General features: G+C 43.3%; 1 protein-coding gene across 1 annotated transcript in view; it reads left to right on the plus strand.

Annotated features, from left to right (window-relative positions):
* The first annotated feature begins 2,911 nt into the window (after window positions 1-2,911).
* The window catches only part of LOC138673533 (myosin-6), a 50,591-nt gene continuing 26,779 nt past the window's right edge, over window positions 2,912-26,723 (plus strand). The window contains exons 1-14 of the mRNA XM_069761806.1: window positions 2,912-2,946; window positions 7,405-7,441; window positions 7,872-8,080; window positions 8,491-8,634; window positions 8,759-8,915; window positions 9,288-9,315; window positions 9,400-9,505; window positions 10,845-10,937; window positions 11,169-11,232; window positions 12,390-12,488; window positions 12,607-12,710; window positions 12,894-13,032; window positions 19,727-19,845; window positions 19,937-20,086. Of these exons, the coding sequence (XP_069617907.1) occupies window positions 7,880-8,080; window positions 8,491-8,634; window positions 8,759-8,915; window positions 9,288-9,315; window positions 9,400-9,505; window positions 10,845-10,937; window positions 11,169-11,232; window positions 12,390-12,488; window positions 12,607-12,710; window positions 12,894-13,032; window positions 19,727-19,845; window positions 19,937-20,086 (1,404 nt within the window). The 5' untranslated portion in view covers window positions 2,912-2,946; window positions 7,405-7,441; window positions 7,872-7,879. The remainder of the gene's footprint in view (window positions 2,947-7,404; window positions 7,442-7,871; window positions 8,081-8,490; window positions 8,635-8,758; window positions 8,916-9,287; window positions 9,316-9,399; window positions 9,506-10,844; window positions 10,938-11,168; window positions 11,233-12,389; window positions 12,489-12,606; window positions 12,711-12,893; window positions 13,033-19,726; window positions 19,846-19,936; window positions 20,087-26,723) is intronic.

Genomic DNA, 26,723 nt, shown 5'->3' on the forward strand with positions numbered 1-26,723 from the left:
GGTACCCTTGTCTAAATTGCCTTCCTCCTCTGATTTGGTGCCTTTGTTCTTCCAGCATGTGGTTCGTTTGCATGGCATTCCAGAGAATATTGTTTCTGACAGAGGTTCCCAGTTTGTTTCGAGGTTTTGGCGAGCCTTTTGTGGTAGGATGGGCATTGACTTGTCTTTTTCCTCGGCTTTCCATCCTCAGACTAATGGCCAGACTGAGCGAACCAATCAGACCTTGGAAACATATCTGAGGTGCTTTGTTTCTGCTGATCAGGATGACTGGGTGTCCTTTTTGCCTTTGGCTGAGTTCGCCCTTAATAATCGGGCCAGCTCGGCTACCTTGGTTTCACCATTTTTCTGCAATTCTGGGTTCCATCCTCGTTTCTCTTCTGGACAGGTTGAGTCTTCGGACTGTCCTGGTGTGGATACTGTGGTGGACAGGTTGCAGCAGATTTGGACTCAGGTAGTGGACAATTTGACCTTGTCCCAGGAGAAGGCTCAACTTTTCGCTAATCGCAGACGCCGTGTGGGTCCCCGACTTCGTGTTGGGGATCTGGTTTGGTTATCTTCTCGTCATATTCCTATGAAGGTTTCCTCTCCTAAGTTTAAACCTCGTTTTATTGGTCCGTATAGGATTTCTGAGGTTCTTAATCCTGTGTCTTTTCGTCTGACCCTTCCAGATTCTTTTTCCATACATAACGTATTCCATAGGTCATTGTTGCGGAGATACGTGGCACCTATGGTTCCATCTGTTGAGCCTCCTGCCCCGGTTTTGGTGGAGGGGGAATTGGAGTATATTGTGGAGAAGATTTTGGATTCTCGTGTTTCAAGACGGAAACTCCAGTATCTGGTTAAATGGAAGGGTTATGCTCAGGAGGATAATTCCTGGGTTTTTGCCTCTGATGTCCATGCTCCCGATCTTGTTCGTGCCTTTCATGTGGCTCATCCTGGTCGGCCTGGGGGCTCTGGTGAGGGTTCGGTGACCCCTCCTCAAGGGGGGGGGGTACTGTTGTGAATTCTGTGGCAGAGTTCACTCCTGTGGTCACAAGTGGTACTTCGGCTGATTCTCTCTGGGATCTTCCGTTTGTGGAGGAAAGTGGTACTGCAGCTTCTGAGTTTCCTCCCTCAGGTGATCTGGTGAGCTCGTTAGCTTCTTCTCTACTTAACTCCACCTGATGCTTTGATCTATGCTTCCTGTCAATGTTTCAGTGTGGGACTTGTTTTTTCCCTGGATCATTCCTGTGGCCTGCTGCTCTGCAAAGCTAAGTTTTGCTTATGTTATTTTGTTGCTATTTTTCTGTCCAGCTTGCTTTATTGGTTTTTCTCGCCTGCTGGAAGCTCTGAGACGCAGAGGGACCACCTCCGTACGGTTAGTCGGTGCGGAGGGTCTTTTTGTCCCCTCTGCGTGGTTTTTTATAGGTTTTTGTGCTGACCGCAAAGTTATCTTCCCTATCCTCGTTCTGTTCAGCTAGTCGGGCCTCACTTTGCTAAATCTGTTTCATCTCTATGTTTGTCTTTTCATCTTACTCACAGTCATTATATGTGGGGAATTTCTCTGAGGCAAGGTAGGCTTATTTTTCTATCTTCAGGATTAGCTAGTTTCTCAGGCTGTGACGAGGCGCCTAGGTTCTGGTCAGGAGCGCTCCACGGCTACCTTTAGTGTGGTTTGATAGGCTTAGGGATTGCGGTCTGCAGAGTTCCCACGTCTCAGAGCTCGTTCTATTATTTTGGGTTATTGTCAGTTCACTGTATGTGCTCTGACCTCCATGTCCATTGTGATTCTGAATTGCCTTTCATAACAAATGTCATGTGTGCACCTTGTAGCAATGATGACGTATCACTAGCCCAGCTAATCTATAGTCACGTTGGGGATCCCAGAAGGTAAGAGAATTGCAGAGCTCCCATCCAATGTTCACAGTCCACTTACTGGAGTCCTGCGAATCAATCCGCCCATCTCTAATTAGCCATCTTGTAAAATGTGGTTACCACGAACATGTCCTATAGACATATCAATAAATGATATTCTCTTCTGTTTGACTAAAGAGTTTCCTTTGTTTTTTTGTATAGGAACTGATGACAGTGACCTCTGTACAATGCTAGGCAATATATTGGCTCACTATAAGCAATAGGTAATAAGATAAACCAAAGACACCAAAACAATATCAGCTTTTACCTATGTTTGTGCTTTTTTCTGACCCATGAAGTAAATGAATACTACCTAAATGTATTAAAAATGTTTTCAGTTCTTGAGATGTTAACAGAAGGTATTTATTATATCAATTTTTTGAAGAAGCCGACCCCACCAAGTGCTCTTTGCGAAAAGACCAGATACAATTCTCAAACAGATTAGAAGGTGCTTTTGATACAGGATCACAATAGTTAACACAACGAGCATTGTGTTCAGCTGCATCTTTAAATAACTTTCTGAAACAAAAGGTTGCGAAGACAGAATATTGCAATGAGGAGTCAATTCTCTGTTTAGACAGCTCAAGGCCACCTCGTTTCCTGAAATAGCCCCTCACTCTCACTTTGTCCATTGTCCTGGCCTCAGGAATGTGCACAAGTGGATCCTAAATCCAGCTCTTGCAAAGGGCAGTGGGGTCAAGGAGTAGAGAGGGGAGGGTAAGGGTGTGAATTTTTAAGAGGTACCAGCCTGTCCTTACATGGCAAACCTTCTTTTTTTGTGTCACTGTCAGCTCCACACAATCTGCCCTGTGTCATTCAGGAGTTGTGTTACACAGACGCACTCATTTACGCACATACCCCTCCCCAAATGCAGAAACAATGGTCCATAGGTGAATGATGCTGGGCTGGACAATAGATTTAGGAAAGGGGGGCATCCCACAATAGAATTAGAAGGAAGACATATTCTAAATAAGGTAGGAAGATGAGTATATAAGAGAACAAAGAGGACACATGTGGCATTGTCACCAAGGCAGAGTGAGCGGCCAGGCTGGGGTAAGTCCATTGGGCATACAGTGGGGCAAAAAAGTATTTAGTCAGTCAGCAATAGTGCAAGTTCCACCACTTAAAAAGATGAGAGGCGTCTGTAATTTACATCATAGGTAGACCTCAACTATGGGAGACAAACTGAGAAAACAAAAATCCAGAAAATCACATTGTCTGTTTTTTTAACATTTTATTTGCATATTATGGTGGAAAATAAGTATTTGGTCAGAAACAAAATTTCATCTCAATACTTTGTAATATATCCTTTGTTGGCAATGACAGAGGTCAAACGTTTTCTGTAAGTCTTCACAAGGTTGCCACACACTGTTGGTGGTATGTTGGCCCATTCCTCCATGCAGATCTCCTCTACAGCAGTGATGTTTTTGGCTTTTCGCTTGGCAACACGGACTTTCAACTCCCTCCAAAGGTTTTCTATAGGGTTGAGATCTGGAGACTGGCTAGGCCACTCCAGGACCTTGAAATGCTTCTTACGAAGCCACTCCTTCGTTGCCCTGGCGGTGTGCTTTGGATCATTGTCATGTTGAAAGACCCAGCCACGTTTCATCTTCAATGCCCTTGCTGATGGAAGGAGGTTTGCACTCAAAATCTCACGATACATGGCCCCATTCATTCTTTCATGTACCCGGATCAGTCGTCCTGGCCCCTTTGCAGAGAAACAGCCCCAAAGCATGACGTTTCCACCACCATGCTTTACAGTAGGTATGGTGTTTGATGGATGCAACTCAGTATTCTTTTTCCTCCAAACACGACAAGTTGTGTTTCTACCAAACAGTTCCAGTTTGGTTTCATCAGACCATAGGACATTCTCCCAAAACTCCTCTGGATCATCCAAATGCTCTCTAGCAAACTTCAGACGGGCCCGGACATGTACTGGCTTAAGCAGTGGGACACGTCTGGCACTGCAGGATCTGAGTCCATGGTGGCGTAGTGTGTTACTTATGGTAGGCCTTGTTACATTGGTCCCAGCTCTCTGCAGTTCATTCACTAGGTCCCCCCGCGTGGTTCTGGGATTTTTGCTCACCGTTCTTGTGATCATTCTGACCCCACGGGGTGGGATTTTGCGTGGAGCCCCAGATCGAGGGAGATTATCAGTGGTCTTGTATGTCTTCCTTTTTCTAATTATTGCTCCCACTGTTGATTTCTTCACTCCAAGCTGGTTGGCTATTGCAGATTCAGTGTTCCCAGCCTGGTGCAGGGCTACAATTTTGTTTCTGGTGTCCTTTGACAGCTCTTTGGTCTTCACCATAGTGGAGTTTGGAGTCAGACTGTTTGAGGGTGCGCACAGGAGTCTTTTTATACTGATAACAAGTTTAAACAGGTGCCATTACTACAGGTAATGAGTGGAGGAAAGAGGAGACTCTTAAAGAAGAAGTTACAGGTCTGTGAGAGCCAGTAATCTGGATTGTTTGTTTCTGACCAAATACTTATTTTCCACCATAATATGCAAATAAAATGATAAAAAAACAGACAATGTGATTTTCTGGATTTTTTTTTCTCAGTTTGTTTCCCATAGTTGAGGTCTACCTATGATGTAAATTACAGACGCCTCTCATCTTTTTAAGTGGTGGAACTTGCACTATTGCTGACTGACTAAATACTTTTTTGCCCCACTGTATATATATAAAGCAGGTCCATGCACAGCTCTCCTAATTCAGTCACTGCAAACCCATCTTGTATATCAGCAAAAATAACTGTGTGTTTTTGAATTTAGCATGAAATGGTTTTCCATAACTAATAAGTCAGTCTGCTGGGCCCTCGTAAGTAACCCCCACGAATGTAGGTTAGGATGGGTTCACATGGGCATACAGCTCTGGCAAAAATTAAGAGACTACTGTAAAATGTTCATTTTTTTCTCTTTACAGGTATATTTTTGAGTAAAATGTAAATTGTTCATTTATTCTATTAACTTCTGACAACATGTCTCCGAATTTCCAAGCAATAAATTTTGTATTTTTGTTCTGAAAAGGAGAAATGGTCAAAATTAAAAAAACAAACAAAACCGGTGCTTTCAGACCTCAAATAATGCAAAGAAAACAAGTTCATAATCATTTAGAAACAACAATACTAATGTTTTAACTCAGGAAGAGTTCAGAAATCAATATGTGGAATAACCATGATTTTTATCACAGCTTTCATGCGTCTTGGCATGCTTTCCACCAGTCTTTCACACTGCTCCTGGCGCACAAATGTAAGCAGTTCTTCTTTGTTTGATGGCTTGAGACTATCCATCATCCTCTTGATTACATTCCAGAGGTTTTCAATGGGGTTCAGGTCTGGAGATTGGGCTGCCCATGACAGGGATTTGATGTGGTAGTCTCTTAATTTTTGTCAGAGCTGTATTTTACTGTACATATATGGACGGCAATGCCCAGACTGACTACAGGACCCATATGAGGCTGTAAGTGTTCGGGAGACCCGCGGTCAGTCTGAGCAATGCAGTCCGTACATTCGTGTGAACCCGACCTAAATGATATATCACATGCCAGAAGAGAGAATAATGGGTTCAGTACAGGCAACAATGGATAATGCTAACACACACCTCCTGGTGCCAAATCATTATAATTTATAGTGTATCGTCTTACATCACCCCACATGCCAGTGGCTTTAAAGGGAACCTGTCACCTGAATTTGGCGGGACTGGTTTTGGGTCATATGGGCGGAGTTTTGGGGTGTTTGATTCACCCTTTCCTTACCCGCTGGCTGCATGCTGGCCGCAATATTGGATTGAAGTTCATTCTCTGTCCTCCGTAGTACATGCCTGCGCAAGGCAATATGACCCAAAACCAGTCCCGCCAAATTCAGGTGACAGGTTCCTTTTAACAACTGGGCAATATCAAAGGTCTTGCAAAAGATGTGCCTGTGCACAAGACACTTTATTATATTCATCAAACTAGTTGCGTTCAGGGTTCCCAACTTGACTTTTTATTTTTTTCTGTCCAACCTATTAAAAATTCACGGACAGACAATAATTTTATGGACACATTGGAAAACTATAATAAATCATTATGATTATAACTGATCCATGTCTACAGCCCATAATTCTGATATGAAGACATCAGCTGCGTTCACTGTAAAATGATGATAATTACATTCAAAATAATCTGTATACGTTTCTACAGCCTCAAAGACATCACGGGCGCCCTAAATTGTTTTTTACAGACAGTGCCCTATTTTATGGTCCTGGCATTTCTGGATGGTTGGCAACCCTGGTTGTTTTTTGCCCAGTAGAGAATTTTAAAGCAAAATGAGCAGGTTAAACTGCAATATGAGCTGCAGAACTATTAGCTTGAAGTACATGAATACTAATCATGATTTATAGAATTACCAGATTAATCATTTCCATGCGCCTTTTTCATGTCAAGGGGTTGTTCACTGCACTTTCTGAACTAACAGAGGGAATCCCTTGCTTTGAGATAACATGCCCAGATTATGATGTGCCTTTAAGCCACAATGTATGTCTTTCAAATGCTTTCTGCTTTTCTGTATCATAACTTAAAGGGTTTGTCCAGGAAGAATATGGATACGGTACTTTCTTACAAAAACAGGAACTTGTGCATGGGTTATGTCTGGTATTGAAGCTCCGCTCCATTGAAGAGAATGGGAATGAGCTGCAATACCATCTACATACCATTTGTATCCTTATTTTTAGCACAACATACATTGAGGCTGTGTCTAAAATCGTGCAACTGTATGTTCCGGTACTGTTTCGGGATCGGCTATTTGTGAAAATATTCAATATAGGCATTAAATGTATATCTGGGAGAGTCCAACTATTGAAGAGATGTGATGCTGTTTTAGTAAGAAAGCAGTTACAGCTTATTTTCTAGTCCTGAACAATCACTATAAGGCTGTTGGGGGACTTGGCTTGTCTTCATTTGACAATGGATCTTAAGTACCGTATATCACAAATGTCTCATTGCTTTACAATAACTAATCCAGAACTGAACTGTACTTTGCCATCTCTACGTTTCCCTTGTCTAGGAAAGCCATTTTGTATGACAGTATAAAAACAGGGGTGCCACGGATATAAGTAATAATAATAATGATTACTTGTAGTATATGGGGTGTTTGCAATGAGAGAAGCTTTTGTGATAATATAGGGTAACTATCATTATTGTTATTGTTATATGACAATATAACGAGTACCACGTTATGTATATGATATCTTCCAATGTGATGGGTCATTATTCATACATCCTCACTCTTAAGCACAGTAGTAAGACCAGACTAGGGCTCATGTAGTAATACAGCATAGTGTAACATAAATGTACTGTGTTCATCCTCATCTCTTGGCCTCTCATCTATGAATAGCTATATGCCCTTCCTCAATTTAACCTATGGATCCTTATCACTCTTTCGTTAAAAATGTTAATTATTCAGTTCCAGATCCATCCTCATGAGCTGCCCCTAACATGCCACATCTAATCCTTCATTTCTGTTTTACAGAACTTGTCTTCTCTCTGGTCCTTTTATTAAGAACAAGGTGAGAGAAAGTGACGATAAAAGTATGTTTTAGTACCTGTGTTCTCCTTTTCCATCTTCACATACAAGAAATAAAAAATGTTTATGATTAATGGAGTCTTAATTCCTATCTACATCAGTAGTCTCCAACCTGTGTCTAGCTGTCAAGATACTACAACTACCAGCTTGCCCTGACAGTGGCTACCTAGACATCATATGAGGTGCCATATCAGGAGAGGCAAAGATTGTAGACCACTGGTATAAATCATTTGTACTTTACAATCCAAATTCAGGGGGTTATGATATCAAGTACATTATTAAGGACATAAGTATTCATGAATGACTTTGATGTCATTTTTACCATGTATGTATCCACCTTGGGAAAGGTTGAACTTGATGGACCCATGTCTTTTCTGATAACTTATGTAACCAATTCTTTACTCTTCCAACAGATTTCACAATGGGTGACGCAGCTATGGCAGATTTCGGGGCTGCAGCCTCCTACCTCCGAAAGTCTGACAAGGAACGGCTAGAGGCCCAGACTCGTCTTTTTGATATTAAGACTGAAGTTTTCATCCCAGACCCACAGGAAGAATATGTAAAAGCCAAAATCACCAGTCGTGAAGGAGGAAAAGTTACAGCTAATACTGAATCTGGAAAGGTATGATATAATGTGAGGTGTGAAGTTAATGGTGTAGTGGGGTGGAAATGTCATAAGTGGAACATAAGGAGATGCACTGGGGTCTTACAGGCAACAGGCTTAATACCACTATTAAAAAGGTATCGTAGTTGCCTTAACTTAAAACATCTTTGAATCCTGAATTCTGAACCATTGGATTTATGATTGACTAGAATCAATATAAGGATAAAGGAGCTCTTTCATGACATCATCTTTTCATAAATTAACTCATAAGAGCAAGGAACACAGAAACAGTTCTTCCACAGGTCCCCCCTCATGTCTATGTCCAACAGTGGGTGTATTATAAGCACCGACATTGTCCATTGTGTGTTATGATGTTTCGTATAGTAAGATGATGTGCAAATATATATATATTTGTTTTTTAATTCCAGACGGTTACTGTGAAAGAAGCTGACATTCACCAACAAAACCCTCCTAAGTTTGATAAAATTGAGGACATGGCGATGTTGACTTTCTTGCATGAACCAGCCGTGCTGTACAACCTCAAAGAGCGTTATGCAGCCTGGATGATCTATGTAAGTGACTACGGCATGTTTGTCAGCCATCATATTGTAATATCATATATTACATAAAGAAAAAGTGGTAGATTACAAAAGATACAATTCTAGGTTAAACATATGTTATTTTCTCGCCCCTCAGACATATTCAGGACTGTTCTGTGTGACAGTGAACCCCTACAAGTGGCTTCCTGTGTATAATGCAGAGGTTGTGGCCGCTTATCGTGGGAAGAAGAGGAGTGAAGCTCCACCTCACATCTTCTCCATCTCTGACAATGCCTACCAGTACATGCTGACAGGTCTGACCCCTTCATTTTTGTATTTGTACCAATACATTGGGAAAAAGAAGTATTTGATACACTGCCGATTTTGCAAGTTTTCCCACCTACAAGGAATATAGAGATATTTAATTTTTATCATAAGTACACTTCAACTGTGAGAGACAGAATCTTAAAAAATATCCAGAAAATCACATTGTATGATTTTTACATAATTAATTTGCATTTTATTGCATGAAATAAGTATTTGATCTCCTACCAACCAGCAAGTGTATGCATTGCTATAGTTTCTGGATTATATTCAGTCTCTCACCATCAACTGCAAAAAAATTACATTTAATATACACACCATATACAATGCTGTTTATAATAGGATATTTTCCTTTTCCTCAGATCGTGAGAATCAGTCTATCCTTATCACGTGAGTTTGTCATTTAGATTGTATTATTCATGTAATTTGCCGTTCAATCGCTGATTTGCTTGTTTCCTACTTAATGCTCCTTAGTGGAGAATCTGGTGCAGGGAAGACTGTGAACACTAAGCGTGTCATCCAGTACTTTGCCAGTATTGCGGCCATTGGAGGAAAAAAGGACGCAGCAAGTGCCAACAAGGTAATGGGCAATACAACTAGGTGGTAGGTCAAGTCAATTAAAGTACAAATAATGAGGTAAATTAAGAGTATAATAGTAATGTGATGCTAGGCAGACAGGCAGAAGAGCCAGACATTCCGAGGCCAATACTGAGAGAGTACGTATATAACCAAGGGAAAAGACAAAGGCGTAAGTCAGGTCACAGTCCAGGGTCAATAACAAGAGATAGAGGAGCAAAACCCGAAGGACAAAACAAAGGGGTAGTCAGAACATGGTCCAAAGTGTCAGGCAGCAGAAGATCAGAACCCAGAGCAACAGAATCAGGCTAAGGCCTCTTTCACACTTGCGTCGTTTGGCCTCCGTCACAATGCGTTGTTCTGTGCAAAAAATGCATCCTGCAAAGTTGCCCACAGGATGCATTTTTTGCCCATAGACTTGTATTGCCGACGGCTCGCGACGTATGGCCATACGTCGTGTCCGTCGTGCACTGGATGTGTCGTGTTTTGGTGGACCGTCGTATCGAAAAAACGTTAAAGGGAACGTTGTTTCGTACGTCGGATCCTACATTTCGTACCGCGCATGCGCGGCTGGAACTCTGCCCCCTCCTCTCTGGGACTTTACAATGGGTAGCGGATGCGTTGAAAAACTGCATCCGCTGCCCACTTTGTGCCGAATTTTCACAATGTCCGTCGGTACGTCAGGCTGACACTTAGCAACGGCCCCGTACCAACGGAAGTGTGAAAGAAGCCTTACACTCACCAAGAAGCACATACAGTTAAGTAGCTATGCGATTACCAGAACACTGAACACCTGCAGAATGTCCCACACGTCCCAGTCACAGATTGGACAGCAGAGCTGTAAATCAAGGCCCCGACAGCTCAGCAAGCCCATCACAGTATTGGACAGCCAAGCTGTCAATCAAGACACAGACAGCTCAGTAAGACAGTTTCCACAGAATAGCATAGTAATCATTCACTTACAGGAGGGATCGTGACAAGTAATAACCACAGTTACAGGAAAATTCCCACTAAGAACATTATTACCTATATAAATGATGGGTAATAAATTTATGAACACCAAAGGCCTCACTGCAGACAGAAATAGCTGAGCTATGTCTTTCTTTACTAGCTCCATGTGCAAGCTCTTCTGTTGATCCACTCAAATTGCTCCTCACCATGGCCATGTACTGTAGGTGAGGAGGACTGAAGGATTCCTGTTCTAGTGAGGGACTCAGCGATGAGGCCTTCAGCAATCATACACTCATCCCTTATTCTATGGGAATTTTAATTGCAAGGAATTGGAGATAGAATGATTATTGCAGTAGATGTATATGGCAATAACCCATAAAACTTAATTTTAGGGAACTCTGGAGGATCAAATTATCCAGGCAAACCCTGCATTGGAGGCTTTTGGCAATGCAAAGACTGTCAGAAATGATAACTCCTCACGATTCGTAAGTCTTTATTTTTATACTCTATTGTTTTCTGTCTTGTCTTATTTGACTGGTTTCTATATCACTATACACCCTGCTGTCTATAGTTCTATTGTACATACCCTTGTTATATTCTCTACATGTCATGGTTTTCTTCCTTAGTCCTTACATCAGTATATTTCCTAGTTTCCTAGTTAGAAGTGTTTACTTTTTCTGCCTTCATCTCTTTTTCTTGTTTTCATCGCTGTTCAGGGTAAATTCATCCGAATCCACTTTGGAGCCTCTGGAAAGCTGGCTTCTGCTGACATAGAAACCTGTGAGTTTACTTCAACTTTCCAAGACATATAAATTAGGGATTATAAACTACTACTGACTACAACAGTGAATGTCAACCTTTCTGCCAAAGATGAAAGAATGAACTATCATATACACTTCAAAATAGCTCTATATTTCTGTATAATATTGGGCTTAGCATAAGGCAGTCATTGTGACGGCAGATTAAGCACTATATGTCTCCAACATGTAGAATGTTTTGTACATCTGGTTCTATACATTTTTAAATTAATTAAATGTGGAGTCCTTTGCTAGAGAACCTCACAATGTGTTTCGGGGATCTTCAGCGTTCCACAAGGATTAATATATATATATATATATATATATATATATATATATATATAAAAAGAAAACAAAAAGCAGCACCAAAAGAAAACAAGGGGTGCAAAAAATCCTTCCAGTTATATATATATAGTCCAAAAAATGAAGGCAGCACACCAATAGGAAAAATAAAAGTGGTTTATTGGCCCATGTGCGATGTTTCAGTCCAGGGTGTCGATGTGCTTGAGAAAGGTCCACATCCTGGACTGAAACGTCGCACATGGGCCAATAAACCACTTTTATTTTTCCTATTGGAGTGCTGCCTTAATTTTTTGGACTATATATATGTATATATATATATATATACATATATATATATATTATGTTCTGATTACTATGTACATGATAAACAAGTGAAGTCTCATTTAAGATAATTAGCTACTAGTTTCATTTTTATTACATCTTTATCCTATTACCCTCTTCATTAAAGAGGTCCTACCAAGATTGGAAGTTATCCCCTATCTATGTTGAGACCCCTACCGATCCTGAGAACGAAAGCTCTGAAGTTCCCTATGTGAATGGTGTGGTGGGCAATCATGCATACCTTCACTCCATCCATCCTCTGTAAAAGACAGCCAAGCTCAGTGTTCAGCTGGTCTTCGGTACTTGCATTAAAAAAAGAATACAGCAGATTTGTGCATGATTGACCACTGCTCTAGTCACACAGACTCTTTGGAGCACCGGTTCTTGGGATCGGTGGGGATCCTAGAGGTCAGAATCCAAGCAATCGGAAGTTATCTTCTATCCTATCAATAGAGGATAACTTTCCAAATTTGATGCAGCCCCTTTAACTTCAACTCAACCGCTTGTCTCTTGCAGATCTCCTGGAGAAGTCCCGTGTCATCTTCCAGCTGAAGTCTGAAAGAGATTATCACATCTTCTACCAGATCTTATCTAATAAAAAGCCAGAACTTCTTGGTCAGCATTTCATTACTTATATAAGACAACATAGTCATAATTTAGATTCCAGGTTTTTATGATATTCTATATAAAATTCTAATTTACTTATCACTTGCTTTGTGCTTCTTAATTGCAGACATGCTTCTGGTCACTAATAATCCATATGACTATGCCTATATCTCCCAAGGAGAAGTCACAGTTGCCTCCATAGATGACGCTGATGAACTTATGGCAACTGATGTAAGATTTGTGATTTACAAACCCTATCATGAGAATCCTCTTTTCTCCTGTTTAGTCTATCCCAGATTTATGTCAACATGTTTTTTTTTCTTATTTAGCACTGTCTGCCTCTGCCCAAAATATGGCACTCTGTTTGGCTTCTATATGACATTTCTGCTCTCTTTCCTTTTTTCCTGGACAAAGAATGCCTTTGACGTTCTGGGCTTTACTGCTGATGAAAAAGTTGGGGTTTACAAGCTAACCGGAGCCATTATGCATTCTGGAAACATGAAATTCAAGCAGAAGCAAAGGGAAGAGCAGGCAGAGCCTGATGGAACTGAGGGTATGATATCAGCATAAACTTTTAATGGCTGTATGTAAATAGAATGATCTGAGCAGGAAGGTTGTTCCAAACATCTTGGAGAAGTATCTATAGATCTTCTGTGGATGTAGACTGGCGCAAATCCTTATGTCTCTTCATGTAATTCCAGACAAACTTGATGTGATTGTTGTCCTGCAGCAGAATGCATTTGGAGCCACTCAGACACCATGGCATTGCATGATGGATAGATATCTGCCTGTATTTTTCATCATTGAAGACACAATTAGCTTTCACAAAATTCCCAACTCGATTTCCATCTGAAATGCAGCCTCAACCTTGCAAGAAACCTCCAGCATGCTTCATTGTTGCCTGCAGACACTCATTATTGTACTGCTCTCTAGCCCGTTGATGAACAAACTTAGTTCTGTTACAGCCAAAAAAATCACATTTTGACTCCTAAGCGCAGAGATGCTGCTGGCAATTTTCTGCACCATAGTCAATATGTTTTCTTGCATAGTTAACCCCTTAGTGACAGAGCCAATTTGGTACTTAATGACCGAGCCAATTTTTACAATTCTGACCACTGTCACTTTATGAGGTTATAACTCTGGAACGCTTTAACGGATCCCGCTGATTCTGAGAATGTTTCTTCATGACATATTGTACTTCATGTTAATGGTAACATTTCTTCGATATTACTTGCGATTATTTATGAAAAAAACGGAAATATGGCAAAAAATTTAAAAATTTTGCAATTTTCAAACTTTGTATTTTTATGCCCTTAAATCAGAGAGATATGTCATGAAAAATAGTTAATAAATAACATTTCCCACATGTCTACTTTACATCAGCACAATTTTGGAAACAAAATTTTTTTTTGTTAGGGAGTTATAAGGGTTAAAAGTTGACCAGCAATTTCTCATTTTTACAACACCATTTTTTTTTAGGGACCACATCACATTTGAAGTCATTTTGAGGGGTCTATATGATAGAAAATAATGAAGTGTGACACCATTCTAAAAACTACACCCCTCAAGGTTCTCAAAACCACATTCAAGAAGTTTATTAACCCTTTACGTGCTTCACAGGAACTGAAACAATGTGGAAGGAAAAAATGAACATTTAACTTTTTTTTTGCAAACATCTTAATTCAGAACCATTTTTTTTATTTTCACATGTGTAAAAACAGAAATGTAACCATAAATTTTGTTATGCAATTTCTTCTGAATACGCCAATACCCCATATGTGGGGGTAAACCACTGTTTGGGCGCACCGCAGAGCTTGGAAGTGAAGGAGCGCCGTTTGACTTTTTCAATGCAGAATTGGCTGGAATTGAGATCGGACGCCATGTCACGTTTAGAGAGCCCCTGATGTACCTAAACAGTGGAAACTCCCCACAAGTGACACCATTTTGGAAACTAGACCCCGTAAGGAACTTATCTAGATATGTGGTGAGCACTTTGAACCCCCAAGTGCTTCACGGAAGTTTATAAGGTAGAGCCGTGAAAATAAAAAATCGCTTTTGCTTACACAAAAATGATCTTTTCGCCCACAAATTCTTATTTTCACAAGGGTAACAGGAGAAATTAGACCACAAAAGTTGTTGTGCGATTTCTCCTGAATACGTCAATACCCCATATGTGAGGGTAAACCACTGTTTGGGCGCACCGCAGAGCTTGGAAGGGAAGGAGTGCCGTTTTACTTTTTCAATGTAGAATTGTCTGGAATTGAGATCGGACGCCATGTTGGGTTTGCAGATCCCCTGGTGTGCCTAAACAGTGGAAACCCCCACAAGTGACACCATTTTGGAAACTAGACCCCTTAAGGAACTTATCTAGATGTGTGGTGAGCACTTTGAACCCCCATGTGCTTCACAGAAGTTTATAACGTAGAGCCGTGAAAATAAAAAATCGCATTTTTTCTACAGAAATGATTTTTTTGCCCCCAAATTTTTATTTTTACAAGGGTAACAGGAGAAATTAGACCACAAAAGTTGTTGTGCGATTTCTCCTGAATACGTCGATACCCCATATGTGAGGGTAAACCACAGTTTGGGCGCACCGCAGAGCTTGGAAGGGAAGGAGTGCCGTTTTACTTTTTCAATGTAAAATTGGCTGGAATTGAGATTGGACACCATGTCGCGTTTGGAGAGCCCCTGATGTGCCTAAACAGTGGAAACTCCCACAAGTGACACCATTTTGGAAACTAGACCCCTTAAGGAACTTATCTCGATGTGTGATGAGCACTTTGAACCCCCATGTGCTTCACAGACGTTTATAACGTAGAGCCGTGAAAAAAAAATCGCATTTTTTCTACAAAAATGATCTTTTTGCCCCCAAATTTTTATTTTCACAAGGGTAACAGGAGAAATTAGACCACAAAAGTTGTTGTGCGATTTCTCCTGAGTACGTTGATACCCAATATGTGGGGGTAAACCACTGTTTGGGCGCACCGCAGAGCTTGGAAGAGAAGGAGTGCCGTTTTACTTTTTCAATGTAGAATTGTCTGGAAGTGAGATCGGACGCCATGTCGCGTTTGGAGAGCCCCTGATGTGCCTAAACAGTAGAAATCCCCCACAAGTGACCCCGTTTTGGAAACTATACCCCTTAAGGAACTTATCTAGATGTGTGGTGAGCACTTTGAACCCCCATGTGCTTCACAGAAGTTTATAACGTAGAGCCGTGAAAATAAAAAAATCGCATTTTTTCTACAAAAATGATCTTTTTGCCCCCAAATTTTTATTTTCACAAGGGTAACAGGAGAAATTAGACCACACATGTTGTTGTGCAATTTCTCCTGAGTACGTTGATACCCAATATGTGGGGGTAAACCACTGTTTGGGCGCACCGCAGAGCTTGGAAGAGAAGGAGTGCTGTTTTACTTTTTCAATGTAGAATTGTCTGGAAGTGAGATCGGACGCCATGTCGCGTTTGGAGAGCCCCTGATGTGCCTAAACAGTAGAAATCCCCCACAAGTGACCCCATTTTGGAAACTAGACCCCCCATGGAACTTATCTAGATGTGTGGTGAGAACTTTGAATGCCCAAGTGCTTCACAGAAGTTTAGAATGCAGAGTCGTGAAAATAAAAAATATTTTTTTTTCCACAAAAAAGATATTGTAGCCCCCAAGTTTTTATTTTCACAAGGGTAACAGGAGAAATTGGACCACTAAAGTTGTTGTTCAATTTATCCTGAGTACGCTGATGCCCCATATGTGGGAGTAAACTACTGTTTGGGCGCACGGCAGAGGTCGGAAGGGAAGGAGCGCCGTTTTGGAATGCAGACTTAGATAGAATGGCCTGTGGGCGTTATGTTGCGTTTGCAGAGCCCCTGATGTACCTAAACAGTAGTAACCCCCCACAAGTGACCCCGTTTTGGAAACTAAACCCCCCAAGGAACTTATATAGATGTGTGGTGAGAACTTTGAATGCCCAAGTGCTTCACAGAAGTTTATAATGCAGAGTCATAAAAATAAAAAATATTTTTGTTTTCCAAAAAAAAGATTTTGTAGCCCCCAAGTTTTTATTTTCACAAGGGTAACAGGAGAAATTGGACTGCAATATTTGTTGTCCAATTTATCCCGAGTACGCTGATGCCCCATATGTGGGGGTAACCCACTGTTTGGGCGCACGGCAGAGCTCAGAAGGGAGGGAGCACCATTTGACTTTTTGAGCGCAAAATTGGCTGTCGTGTTTGGAGACCCCCTAATGTACCTAAACAGTGGAAATCCCCCAATTCTAGCTCCAACCCTAACCCCCAACACACCCCTAACCCTAATCCCAACCCGATCCATAATCCTAATCACTAACCCAAACGATAATCACAATTACCACATAACAACCCTAATGTCAACCCTAACCAAAACCCTAATCAAAACCCTAAATCCAACACACCCCTAATCCTAATCTCAACCCTAACCTCAAACCTAACCCTAATCCCAATACACCCCTAATCACAACCCTAACCTTAACCCTAATCCCAAACCTAACCCTAATCCCAAGCGTAACCCTAATGCCAACCCAACCCTAATCCAAACCCTAACCTTAATCCCAACCCTAGCCCTAACTTTAGCCCCAACCCTAACCCTAGCCCTAAGGCTACTTTCAAACTTGCGTCGTTTGGCATCCGTCGCAATCCGTCGTTTTGGACAAGAAACGGATTCTGCAAATGTACCCGCAGGATGCGTTTTTTGCGCATAGACTTGTATTGCCGACGGATCGCGTCCGTCGTGCACTGGATCAGTGTTTTGGCGGACCGTCAGCACAAAAAAAGTTCAATGTAACATTTTTTTGTACGTCGCATCCGCGATTTCTGACCGCACATGCGTGGCCGTAACTCCGCCCCCTCCTCCCCAGGACATAGATTGGGCAGCGGATGCGTTGAAAAACTACATCCGCTGCCCACGTTGTGCACAATTTTCACAACGTGCATCGGTATGTCGGGCCGATGCATTGCGACAGCCCCGTACCGACGTAAGTGTGAAAGAAGCCTAACCCTAAATTTAGCGCCAACCCTAACCCTAAATTTAGCCCCAACCCTAACCCTAAATTTAGCCCCAACCCTAACCCTAAATTTAGCCCTAACCATAGCCCTAACCCTAATCCTAGCCCTAACCCTAACCCTAGCCCTAACCCTAACCCTAGCCCTAACCCTAACCCTAACCCTAGCCCTAACCCTAACCCTAGCCCTAACCCTAGCCCTAACCCTAGCCCTAACCCTAGCCCAAACCCTAGCCCTAACCCTAACCCTAATTTTAGCCCCAACTGCTCTTCTCCTGCCGGCCGGCAGATGGAGACAGATGGCGGGCGCACTGCGCATGCGCCCGCCATTTTCTTTTCCCCGGCAGCCAGGAGGAACAGCAGGAGGACCCAGGGACACCGGTGAGTATGATAGGGTCCCCGAATCCCCCTATTTCTCTGTCCTCTGATGTGCGATCACATCAGAGGACAGAGAATTACACTTTGCTTTTTTTTTTTTTTGCGGTCGCCGGTAAACAGTTAATTACCGGCGATCGCAAAACAGGGGTCGGTGAAACCGACCCCCGGTAGCCGAGACCCCAAAGATTCTCCCGGGAACGGCCGGCGGGCGCACTGCGCATGCACCCGCCATTTTGAAGATGGCGGCGCCCATCGGGAGCCACGAGGAGCACCAGGGGAGACAGGTGAGTATCGGGGGGCGATCGGGGACCCCTTTTCTCTGTCCTCTGATGTGCGATCACATCGGAGGACAGAGAAATTAAAAAGAAATCACGTTTTTGTTTTTTTTTGCGATCGCCGGTAAACGGTTAATTACCGGCGATCGCAAATGCGGGGTCGGTACAAAACCCCCCGAACTCAGTCGAGGGGTTCAAGAGAGGCCTGGATGTCTTCCTGGAGCAGAACAATATTGTATCATACAATTAGGTTCTGTAGAAGGACGTAGATCTGGGGATTTATTATGATGGAATATAGGCTGAACTGGATGGACAAATGTCTTTTTTCGGCCTTACTAACTTTGTTACTATGTTACTATGTTACTATGTTCTCTGGGGTCTTGGCTACCCCCGGCAGCCGAGACCCCGGAGAAAATCCGACTCTGGGGGGCGCTATTTACTTTTTCCACAGCGCCGTTAATTAATGGCGCTGTGGTTTAAGTACCCTTAGCGGCCACCGTTAAAATGCGTATCAGCGGTCGCTAAGGGGTTAAATCATTTGGTTTTGTTTACATGTCAAAGGTATGGTTTTCGGCATGAAGAACACTTCTGACCAGACATCTCCAAACAGTAGATGGGTGCAGCTATGTTCCACTGGTTAGTACTAGTGATGAGCGAGTATACTCGTTACTCGAGATTTCCGAGCATGCTCGGGTGATCTCCGAGTATTTTTAGTTTGTGTCGCCGCAGCTGCATGATTTGCGGGTGCTGGACAGCCTGAATACATGTGGGGATTGCCTGTTTGTTAGGCATGATGTATCTTTCATCTGCTTCACTACGTTTCTTTGGCCAACCACTGTATCTACGGTTCTCAATTTTGCTCATTTCTTGGTGTCCTAAATGCTGGTAAATACAGGCAGATACTTATCCATAACGCATTACCATCAGGAGGTGTTTGGGTCCAAATTTATTCTGCAGCTAGAAAATGAACCCAAACATACAGCCAATATCATTAAGAACTATCTTCAGCATAAAAAGAACAAGGAGTTCTGAAAGTGATTTCATGGCCACAAGAGAGTCCTGATCTCAACATCATCGATTCTGTCTTAGTTTTCCAAGATATTTGGAGCAACTTCCCTACTGAGTTCCTTCAAAAATTGTGTGCAGTTTATCTTTTGTTCATTAAATTTACATTTTGTAAATTAATAAAAGAATAAACTACAGAGTTGGCCATGTATATGGATACACCTAAATAAAATGGGAATGGTTGGTGATATCAACTTCCTGTTTGTGGCACAATAGTATTTGGGAGGGGTTAAACTTTTCAAGATGGGTGGTGACCATGGTAGCCATTTTGAAATCGGCTATTTTGGAACCAGTTTTATAAATGGCCCACCTAGGTGTATCCATATAAATGGCCCATCCTGTATAAATACTTCTATTTTTGAAAAAAATCTTACTTTGCAGCTATTTTTCCACATCTCTCTAAAATGTGTAGAGTGCTGTATACTGTATATGCTGAACACTTACTGAAAAATGACCCATGTTTGCGCCCTTTCTTAATGATCCTTTCTTGTAATGTAGAGGCTGACAAAGCTGCTTACTTAATGGGACTAAACTCTGCTGACATCCTTAAGGGTTTGTGTCATCCTCGTGTCAAGGTTGGGAATGAGTATGTCACCAAGGGGCAAAATGTCCAACAGGTTAGGAATACTTATTTAATGTTACCATTTGCTTTTTCTTGATTTTTCTTGTCCACTCCTTTTCATTGTAGACTCTCTTTTTTATATTCAGGTGAACTACTCCATGGGTGCTCTGGCCAAGTCAGTGTACGAGAAGATGTTCTTATGGATGGTGGTGAGAATTAACACCACTCTGGAGACAAAGCAGCCAAGACAATACTTCATTGGTGTGCTGGACATTGCTGGGTTTGAGATTTTTGATGTAAGTACCGTATTATGTCAGACTTTTTTTGTATAAATCAGGTTTATTGAAGCAAATAAACAATACAAACAATGGTACAGTGCTGAAACAATTATTAAACTCAACGGGGTACAACCCGTAGATCGTACAAAAAGAGAAAGTCTCAGCACATATTAAATGTAGTTGGCCACTGCCAACGATAACACTTTCAAGTTAGCAATGATACTTTTCATAGTTGAAACATATAAACAGCATCAAAGGCAATCAAGCATTACTAGATATATTTAATCGTTTATATTAGTATAGAATGTCACTAGATATAAGAAGTAAGCAGAAGTAGAAAGAATTAAAGAAACGGAAAGAGGAGGAAAGAAAGAAGAGAAAAAGAAAGGAAAAAAAAAAGGGCGGGGGGAGGAAAGGGGGGGGGGAGGAGGGAGAGAAAGGAAAGCGGGTGAAGGTAAGAGGGTACACTAGGTATGAGGAATGCGGCACCCCTCCCGGGCCGACCCCAGGCCCCATGTAGTGGAGAGAAGAACATTGAGTCACCAACATTGGCTTTAGGTCACGACAGCAGGCCAGAGGATAGGGGCAACAACCATTACGCGAACGCTCCCATATCGGCTCCAGATATGAATTAGGACCTGGACAACCATATGTCCATTATGTCAGACTTTTGAAAAATATACTGTACAGAAAATTAGTTACATAATAATTATGGAGCGCCCCGTCAGGGCAAGGGGGTCACTCGGTACCGGGTCTGCGGTTCACAGGGGGATGTCATGGTGGCTGACCCAGTCCATGGCCCTGGGACGTCTGTATAAAAGGGTAAAGGGATAAGGCTTATGTTCATGACACCACCTGTGGTATTCGGTCAGGTTGACCGACACTGCTTTAAGGGGTCCACTGGGGTGATGTTATGGCAGCTAGATGGTATACCTTCCCACAAGTATATCCCCAGGGCTTCCCATATGTAGATAGTTAATCGTGAATGGCGCAGTGAAGAATGAGGACGCAATGTTGCAGTCTCTTTACCTTTACTGAAGACTTCAGCATCCCCAGTCCAGGGCACCAGATCACAGGGCAGGCAGAGTCCGGCCGGTTCGGAGGCAAGTCCAGAGTCCCCTTGTCCAGGTGGAAATCAATAGCCTTCCCTTGCGCTGTAGTGGTGTAGTCCCTTACTGCATAAGCTTCAAATAAGGTCCTCACAGATGTAGTGTCTCTCTCTCTCTGTCCCCCGTAGTCGGATAGGACAAAACCCGTATGACTGGAGGCTTGAGGCTATTTGTAGGGACTCTAGCACGCCCCGGCCTCTGAGGGGTGCCACCGTGCCTCCTGGGTGTAGGTGTGGACAGGTAACTTGCAATTAGCTACATGCAATTAGCTGTCCTGCCGGTCTCTGAAGTAAGGCATAGAGGTCCTTACTACCTCGGTGTTCCAGCTACCGGTGTTCTGCGCCTCAGAAGGAGGCAGCCTGTTCGGGGCTGGTCCCCTTCTGGTATCCTCTCCGTTGCTTTGCCTTCCTTCACGCTTGCTGCAATACAATTCTGCCTTCAAAATGTCTCTTTCTGGGAGCTGCAGCTCTTTGGGCATGCTGTTGTGAATTCTGTTGTCGGGCTCCCTCCTGTGGTCATGAATGGTACTTCGGCTGGTTCTGTCCATGGACTTCCTCTGGTGGGTGTTTCTGAGTTCCTTCCACAGGTGACGAGGTTAAGTCGTTAGCTGCTGCTCTATTTAACTCCACTTAGATCTTTGCTCCATGCCACCAGTCAATGTTCCAGTATTGGTCTTGTTCTCTCCTGGATCGTTCTTGTGACCTGTCTTCCCAGCAGAAGCTAAGTTCCAGCTTGTATTTCTTTGGTTTGCTATCTTTCTGTCCAGCTTGCTATTTTTATTGTTGTCTTGCTTGCTGGAAGCTCTGGGACGCAGAGGGAGCGCCTCCGCACCGTGAGTCGGTGCGGAGGGTCTTTTTGCGCCCTCTGCGTGGCCTTTTTGTAGGTTTTTGTGCTGACCGCAAAGTAACCTTTCCTATCCTCGGTCTGTTCAGTAAGTCGGGCCTCACTTTGCTAAATCTATTTCATCTCTATGTTTGTATTTTCATCTTTACTCACAGTCATTATATGTGAGGGGCTGCCTTTTCCTTTGGGGAATTTCTCTGAGGCAAGGTAGGCTTTATTTTTCTATCTTCAGGGCTAGCTAGTTCCTTAGGCTGTGCCGAGTTGTATAGGGAGCGTTAGGCGCAATCCACGGCTATTTCTAGTGTGTTTGATAGGATTAGGGATTGCGGTCAGCAGAGTTCCCACGTCCCAGAGCTCGTCCTTTATTATCAGAAACTATCAGGTCATTCCGTGTGCTCTTAACCACTAGGTCCATTGTTGTCCTGACCACTAGGTCATAACAGCATGCACAGCTCTGTGGACCCTCTGTGCTCCTCAGACGGATGTCTGGAACTAAGTGCCTTTCCCTACAGACTACCAGTTATATATATATACAGTGGGGCAAAAAAGTATTTAGTCAGTCAGCAATAGTGCAAGTTCCACCACTTAAAAAGATGAGAGGCGTCTGTAATTTACATCATAGGTAGACCTCAACTATGGGAGACAAACTGAGAAAAAAAAATCCAGAAAATCACATTGTCTGTTTTTTTATCATTTTATTTGCATATTATGGTGGAAAATAAGTATTTGGTCAGAAACAAAATTTCATCTCAATACTTTGTAATATATCCTTTGTTGGCAATGACAGAGGTCAAACGTTTTCTGTAAGTCTTCACAAGGTTGCCACACACTGTTGTTGGTATGTTGGCCCATTCCTCCATGCAGATCTCCTCTAGAGCAGTGATGTTTTTGGCTTTTCGCTTGGCAACACGGACTTTCAACTCCCTCCAAAGGTTTTCTATAGGGTTGAGATCTGGAGACTGGCTAGGCCACTCCAGGACCTTGAAATGCTTCTTACGAAGCCACTACTTCGTTGCCCTGGCGGTGTGCTTTGGATCATTGTCATGTTGAAAGACCCAGCCACGTTTCATCTTCAATGCCCTTGCTGATGGAAGGAGGTTTGCACTCAAAATCTCACGATACATGGCCCCATTCATTCTTTCATGTACCCGGATCAGTCGTCCTGGCCCCTTTGCAGAGAAACAGCCCCAAAGCATGATGTTTCCACCACCATGCTTTACAGTAGGTATGGTGTTTGATGGATGCAACTCAGTATTCTTTTTCCTCCAAACACGACAAGTTGTGTTTCTACCAAACAGTTCCAGTTTGGTTTCATCAGACCATAGGACATTCTCCCAAAACTCCTCTGGATCATCCAAATGCTCTCTAGCAAACTTCAGACGGGCCCGGACATGTACTGGCTTAAGCAGTGGGACACGTCTGGCACTGCAGGATCTGAGTCCATGGTGGCGTAGTGTGTTACTTATGGTAGGCCTTGTTACATTGGTCCCAGCTCTCTGCAGTTCATTCACTAGGTCCCCCTGCGTGGTTCTGGGATTTTTGCTCACCGTTCTTGTGATCATTCTGACCCCACGGGGTGGGATTTTGCGTGGAGCCCCAGATCGAGGGAGATTATCAGTGGTCTTGTATGTCTTCCATTTTCTAATTATTGCTCCCACTGTTGATTTCTTCACTCCAAGCTGGTTGGCTATTGCAGATTCAGTCTTCCCAGCCTGGTGCAGGGCTACAATTTTGTTTCTGGTGTCCTTTGACAGCTCTTTGGTCTTCACCATAGTGGAGTTTGGAGTCAGACTGTTTGAGGGTGTGCACAGGTGTCTTTTTATACTGATAACACGTTTAAACAGGTGCCATTACTACAGGTAATGAGTGGAGGAAAGAGGAGACTCTTAAAGAAGAAGTTACAGGTCTGTGAGAGCCAGAAATCTTGATTGTTTGTTTCTGACCAAATACTTATTTTCCACCATAATATGCAAATAAAATGATAAAAAAACAGACAATGTGATTTTCTGGATTTTTTTTTCTCAGTTTGTCTCCCATAGTTGAGGTCTACCTATGATGTAAATTACAGACGCCTCTCATCTTTTTAAGTGGTGGAACTTGCACTATTGCTGACTGACTAAATACTTTTTTGCCCCACTGTATATATGGGGAGTCACCTAGTAAATAGGATCAAAAGCTCCCCCTGCCTTCAATGTCTCTTCCTAGGAGCTGCAGCTCTGAGGGCATGCACAGCTCCATGTCTTTCTCCTTTGCTCTCTGACAGGATCCCACCCCTGTCAGGGACCAACTAACTGAGCGGAGCTCAGCCAGCAACTAACTAACTTTCCCTACAGGCGACCAGTTTTACCAATGTGGGGAGTGACCTAATAAATAGGAGCAAGAGCTCCCCCTGGTGGCCTGGAGTATGAATGTGTTGCATGTTTGTGATACCTGGATGCAGTTATCCTTCCTTGCCTCTGAACGTAGCATCACTCTCCCCTAGAGGAAAGCAATACCACTGTGACGACCAGGACCCTGGGGCGCCACAATTACCTAAATTACCAAAATAGCTCCAGCTCAAAGCTATGAGTGTAAAACACTTGTATTAATCTAATTCATAGGGGAAACAGTGAGGCAACATTGAATATGTAACAGCAAATACCTAACACAACATAAATAACCTGAAGCTGCCAGGGTCAACATGTGGTTCATGGAGGGTGTGGCAATGGACAATCCTCTCTCCAGTCTTGCTGACCAAAGACTGCCTCAAGAATCCAGCTATTTAAGCCCCAGACCATGTGACTCTTCCACCATGTGACTGAACACATGACTGTGACAGCACAGGTCCTGTCAGCACACGGCGATGCCTGCCCTGCAGGTGGAGATAAGGTGGACACCCTCCCACCCACTCTATGGATGTCCACATAAAAACTAACCATTACGGAAATTAGCTTAAACCTCACAGCACATAGTGTGCTGGAGGAAAATACTCTGGGTTGTACATCAATGATACCATTAAGCGCAGTAACACATATCTCCCCCTTCAGTACTTTACCAGTGACTTTGTCACAAGGGGTAATGCACATACCCAAAGAAAAATGTACACACCTAGATGCTAAGGTCAAAATAGGATGTAAAATATTGAAAAGCAAAAATATATGCAATAAATTTCAATAGATTAAGTTTTAAAAATTAGTGCAGGAAAGAATGTATTAATGTTTAATGTTACTGTTATATTAATGTGTATGTGTATCATGTTGTATTAATCTAAGTTGACTGGAAATAGACTTTGAATCCAAATAATCTGACTTACCGTATTTTGTTGACTATAAGATGCACTTTTCCCCCCTCAAATTCGGGGGGGGGGGGGATGAGGGTGCGTATTATAGATGGAATGTACCTGTAAATGGGGTAAGCTGGAGCTGGGAGCCGGCGTCGGTAGAGCTGAAATGCAGGAGCTGGGAGCCACGGAGGTCTGTCAGCGCTGCCAAAGCCGCCGGCGGTGGAGCGGCCACTGCGGGAGCCGCCGGCGGTGTGACAGCCACTGCCTGAGTTGCCAACGGTGGAGCGGCCCTGCTGGAGCCACCAGCTGTGGAGTCATGGAGGTCTGTCTGTCCTGGAGCGGCCCTGCTGGAGCGGCAGTGTGGGAGCCGCCGGCAGAGTCGCTATCTGTCGGCGGTGCAGGGGCCACTGCGGGAGCCGCCAGCAGTGCAGCGGCCCTGCCAGAGCCGCCGGCGGTGGAGCGGCATTGTGGGAGCCGCCGGCAGAGTCGCTATCTGCCCGCGATGCAGAGGCCACTGCGGGATCTGCCAGCGGTGGAGCGGCATTGTGGGAGCCGCCGGCAGAGTCGCTATCTGTCGGCGGTGCAGGGGCCACTGCGGGAGCCGCCGGCGGTGGAGCTGCAGTGTGGGAGTCGCCGGTGGAGTCGAGGAGGTCTGTCGGCAGAGCAGCTGCTGTGGAGGTGTCTTGGCGCAGCCGCTGTAGTTCGGAACTTCGGTATTCTGCGGCCACGCTAAACAGGAAGTAGGGGGTCTCACATCCGGTCACGTGCTGCAGTGTACTGGCCTTGTCTCATCAGCTACTGTTGTCACTGCGGCTCGTGATCTGGATGGGAGAACGTCTACCGTACTTCCCCTTCTAGCGTGGCCACGGTAATTTGGAGCAAAAGTTTAAAAAAAAAAAGTTACAGTAAAACACTCACTACTGTCGCAAACTCTAACTCCCAGCATGTTATAGGAGCTGCATGTTGGGAGTTAGGGCCTGTTTCCATGTGGCATAATACATCTGGATTTGCTGCAGATTGGGTGCTGCATACATCCGTAGAGTCCAATCCGCAGCGTACAGATGTTACAGCATAGTGGAGAGGATTTTATGAAATCCCGCGTCATTATAGACTGCAGCATGTCTATCTTGCAGAGACGCTCCATCTCCGCAAGATATCGTAAATATCAGTCAATGAATACGATGCGGTGCTTCCGCAAGTGCTCAATGAACACATTCAGAATCACCGCGCATACAACAGGAGCGGTGCTTTGGGCGGAGCAGGGCATCCGCTGCGTCCAAAGCGCTGAGTTTCCTGAATGAACGTGGAAACATAGCCATAGTCTCCAAAGCACTTGACATACGGTACAATAAATGGCACCTATGACATACGGTATTAAAGGTGATATGTTTTCTAAATACAGGCTGTCCAATGCATAGGCAGCATGCATTAGTGTAGCAAC

This window comes from Ranitomeya imitator, chromosome 1 (genome assembly GCF_032444005.1).
Source record: "Ranitomeya imitator isolate aRanImi1 chromosome 1, aRanImi1.pri, whole genome shotgun sequence".
Classification (NCBI taxonomy): domain Eukaryota; kingdom Metazoa; phylum Chordata; class Amphibia; order Anura; family Dendrobatidae; genus Ranitomeya; species Ranitomeya imitator.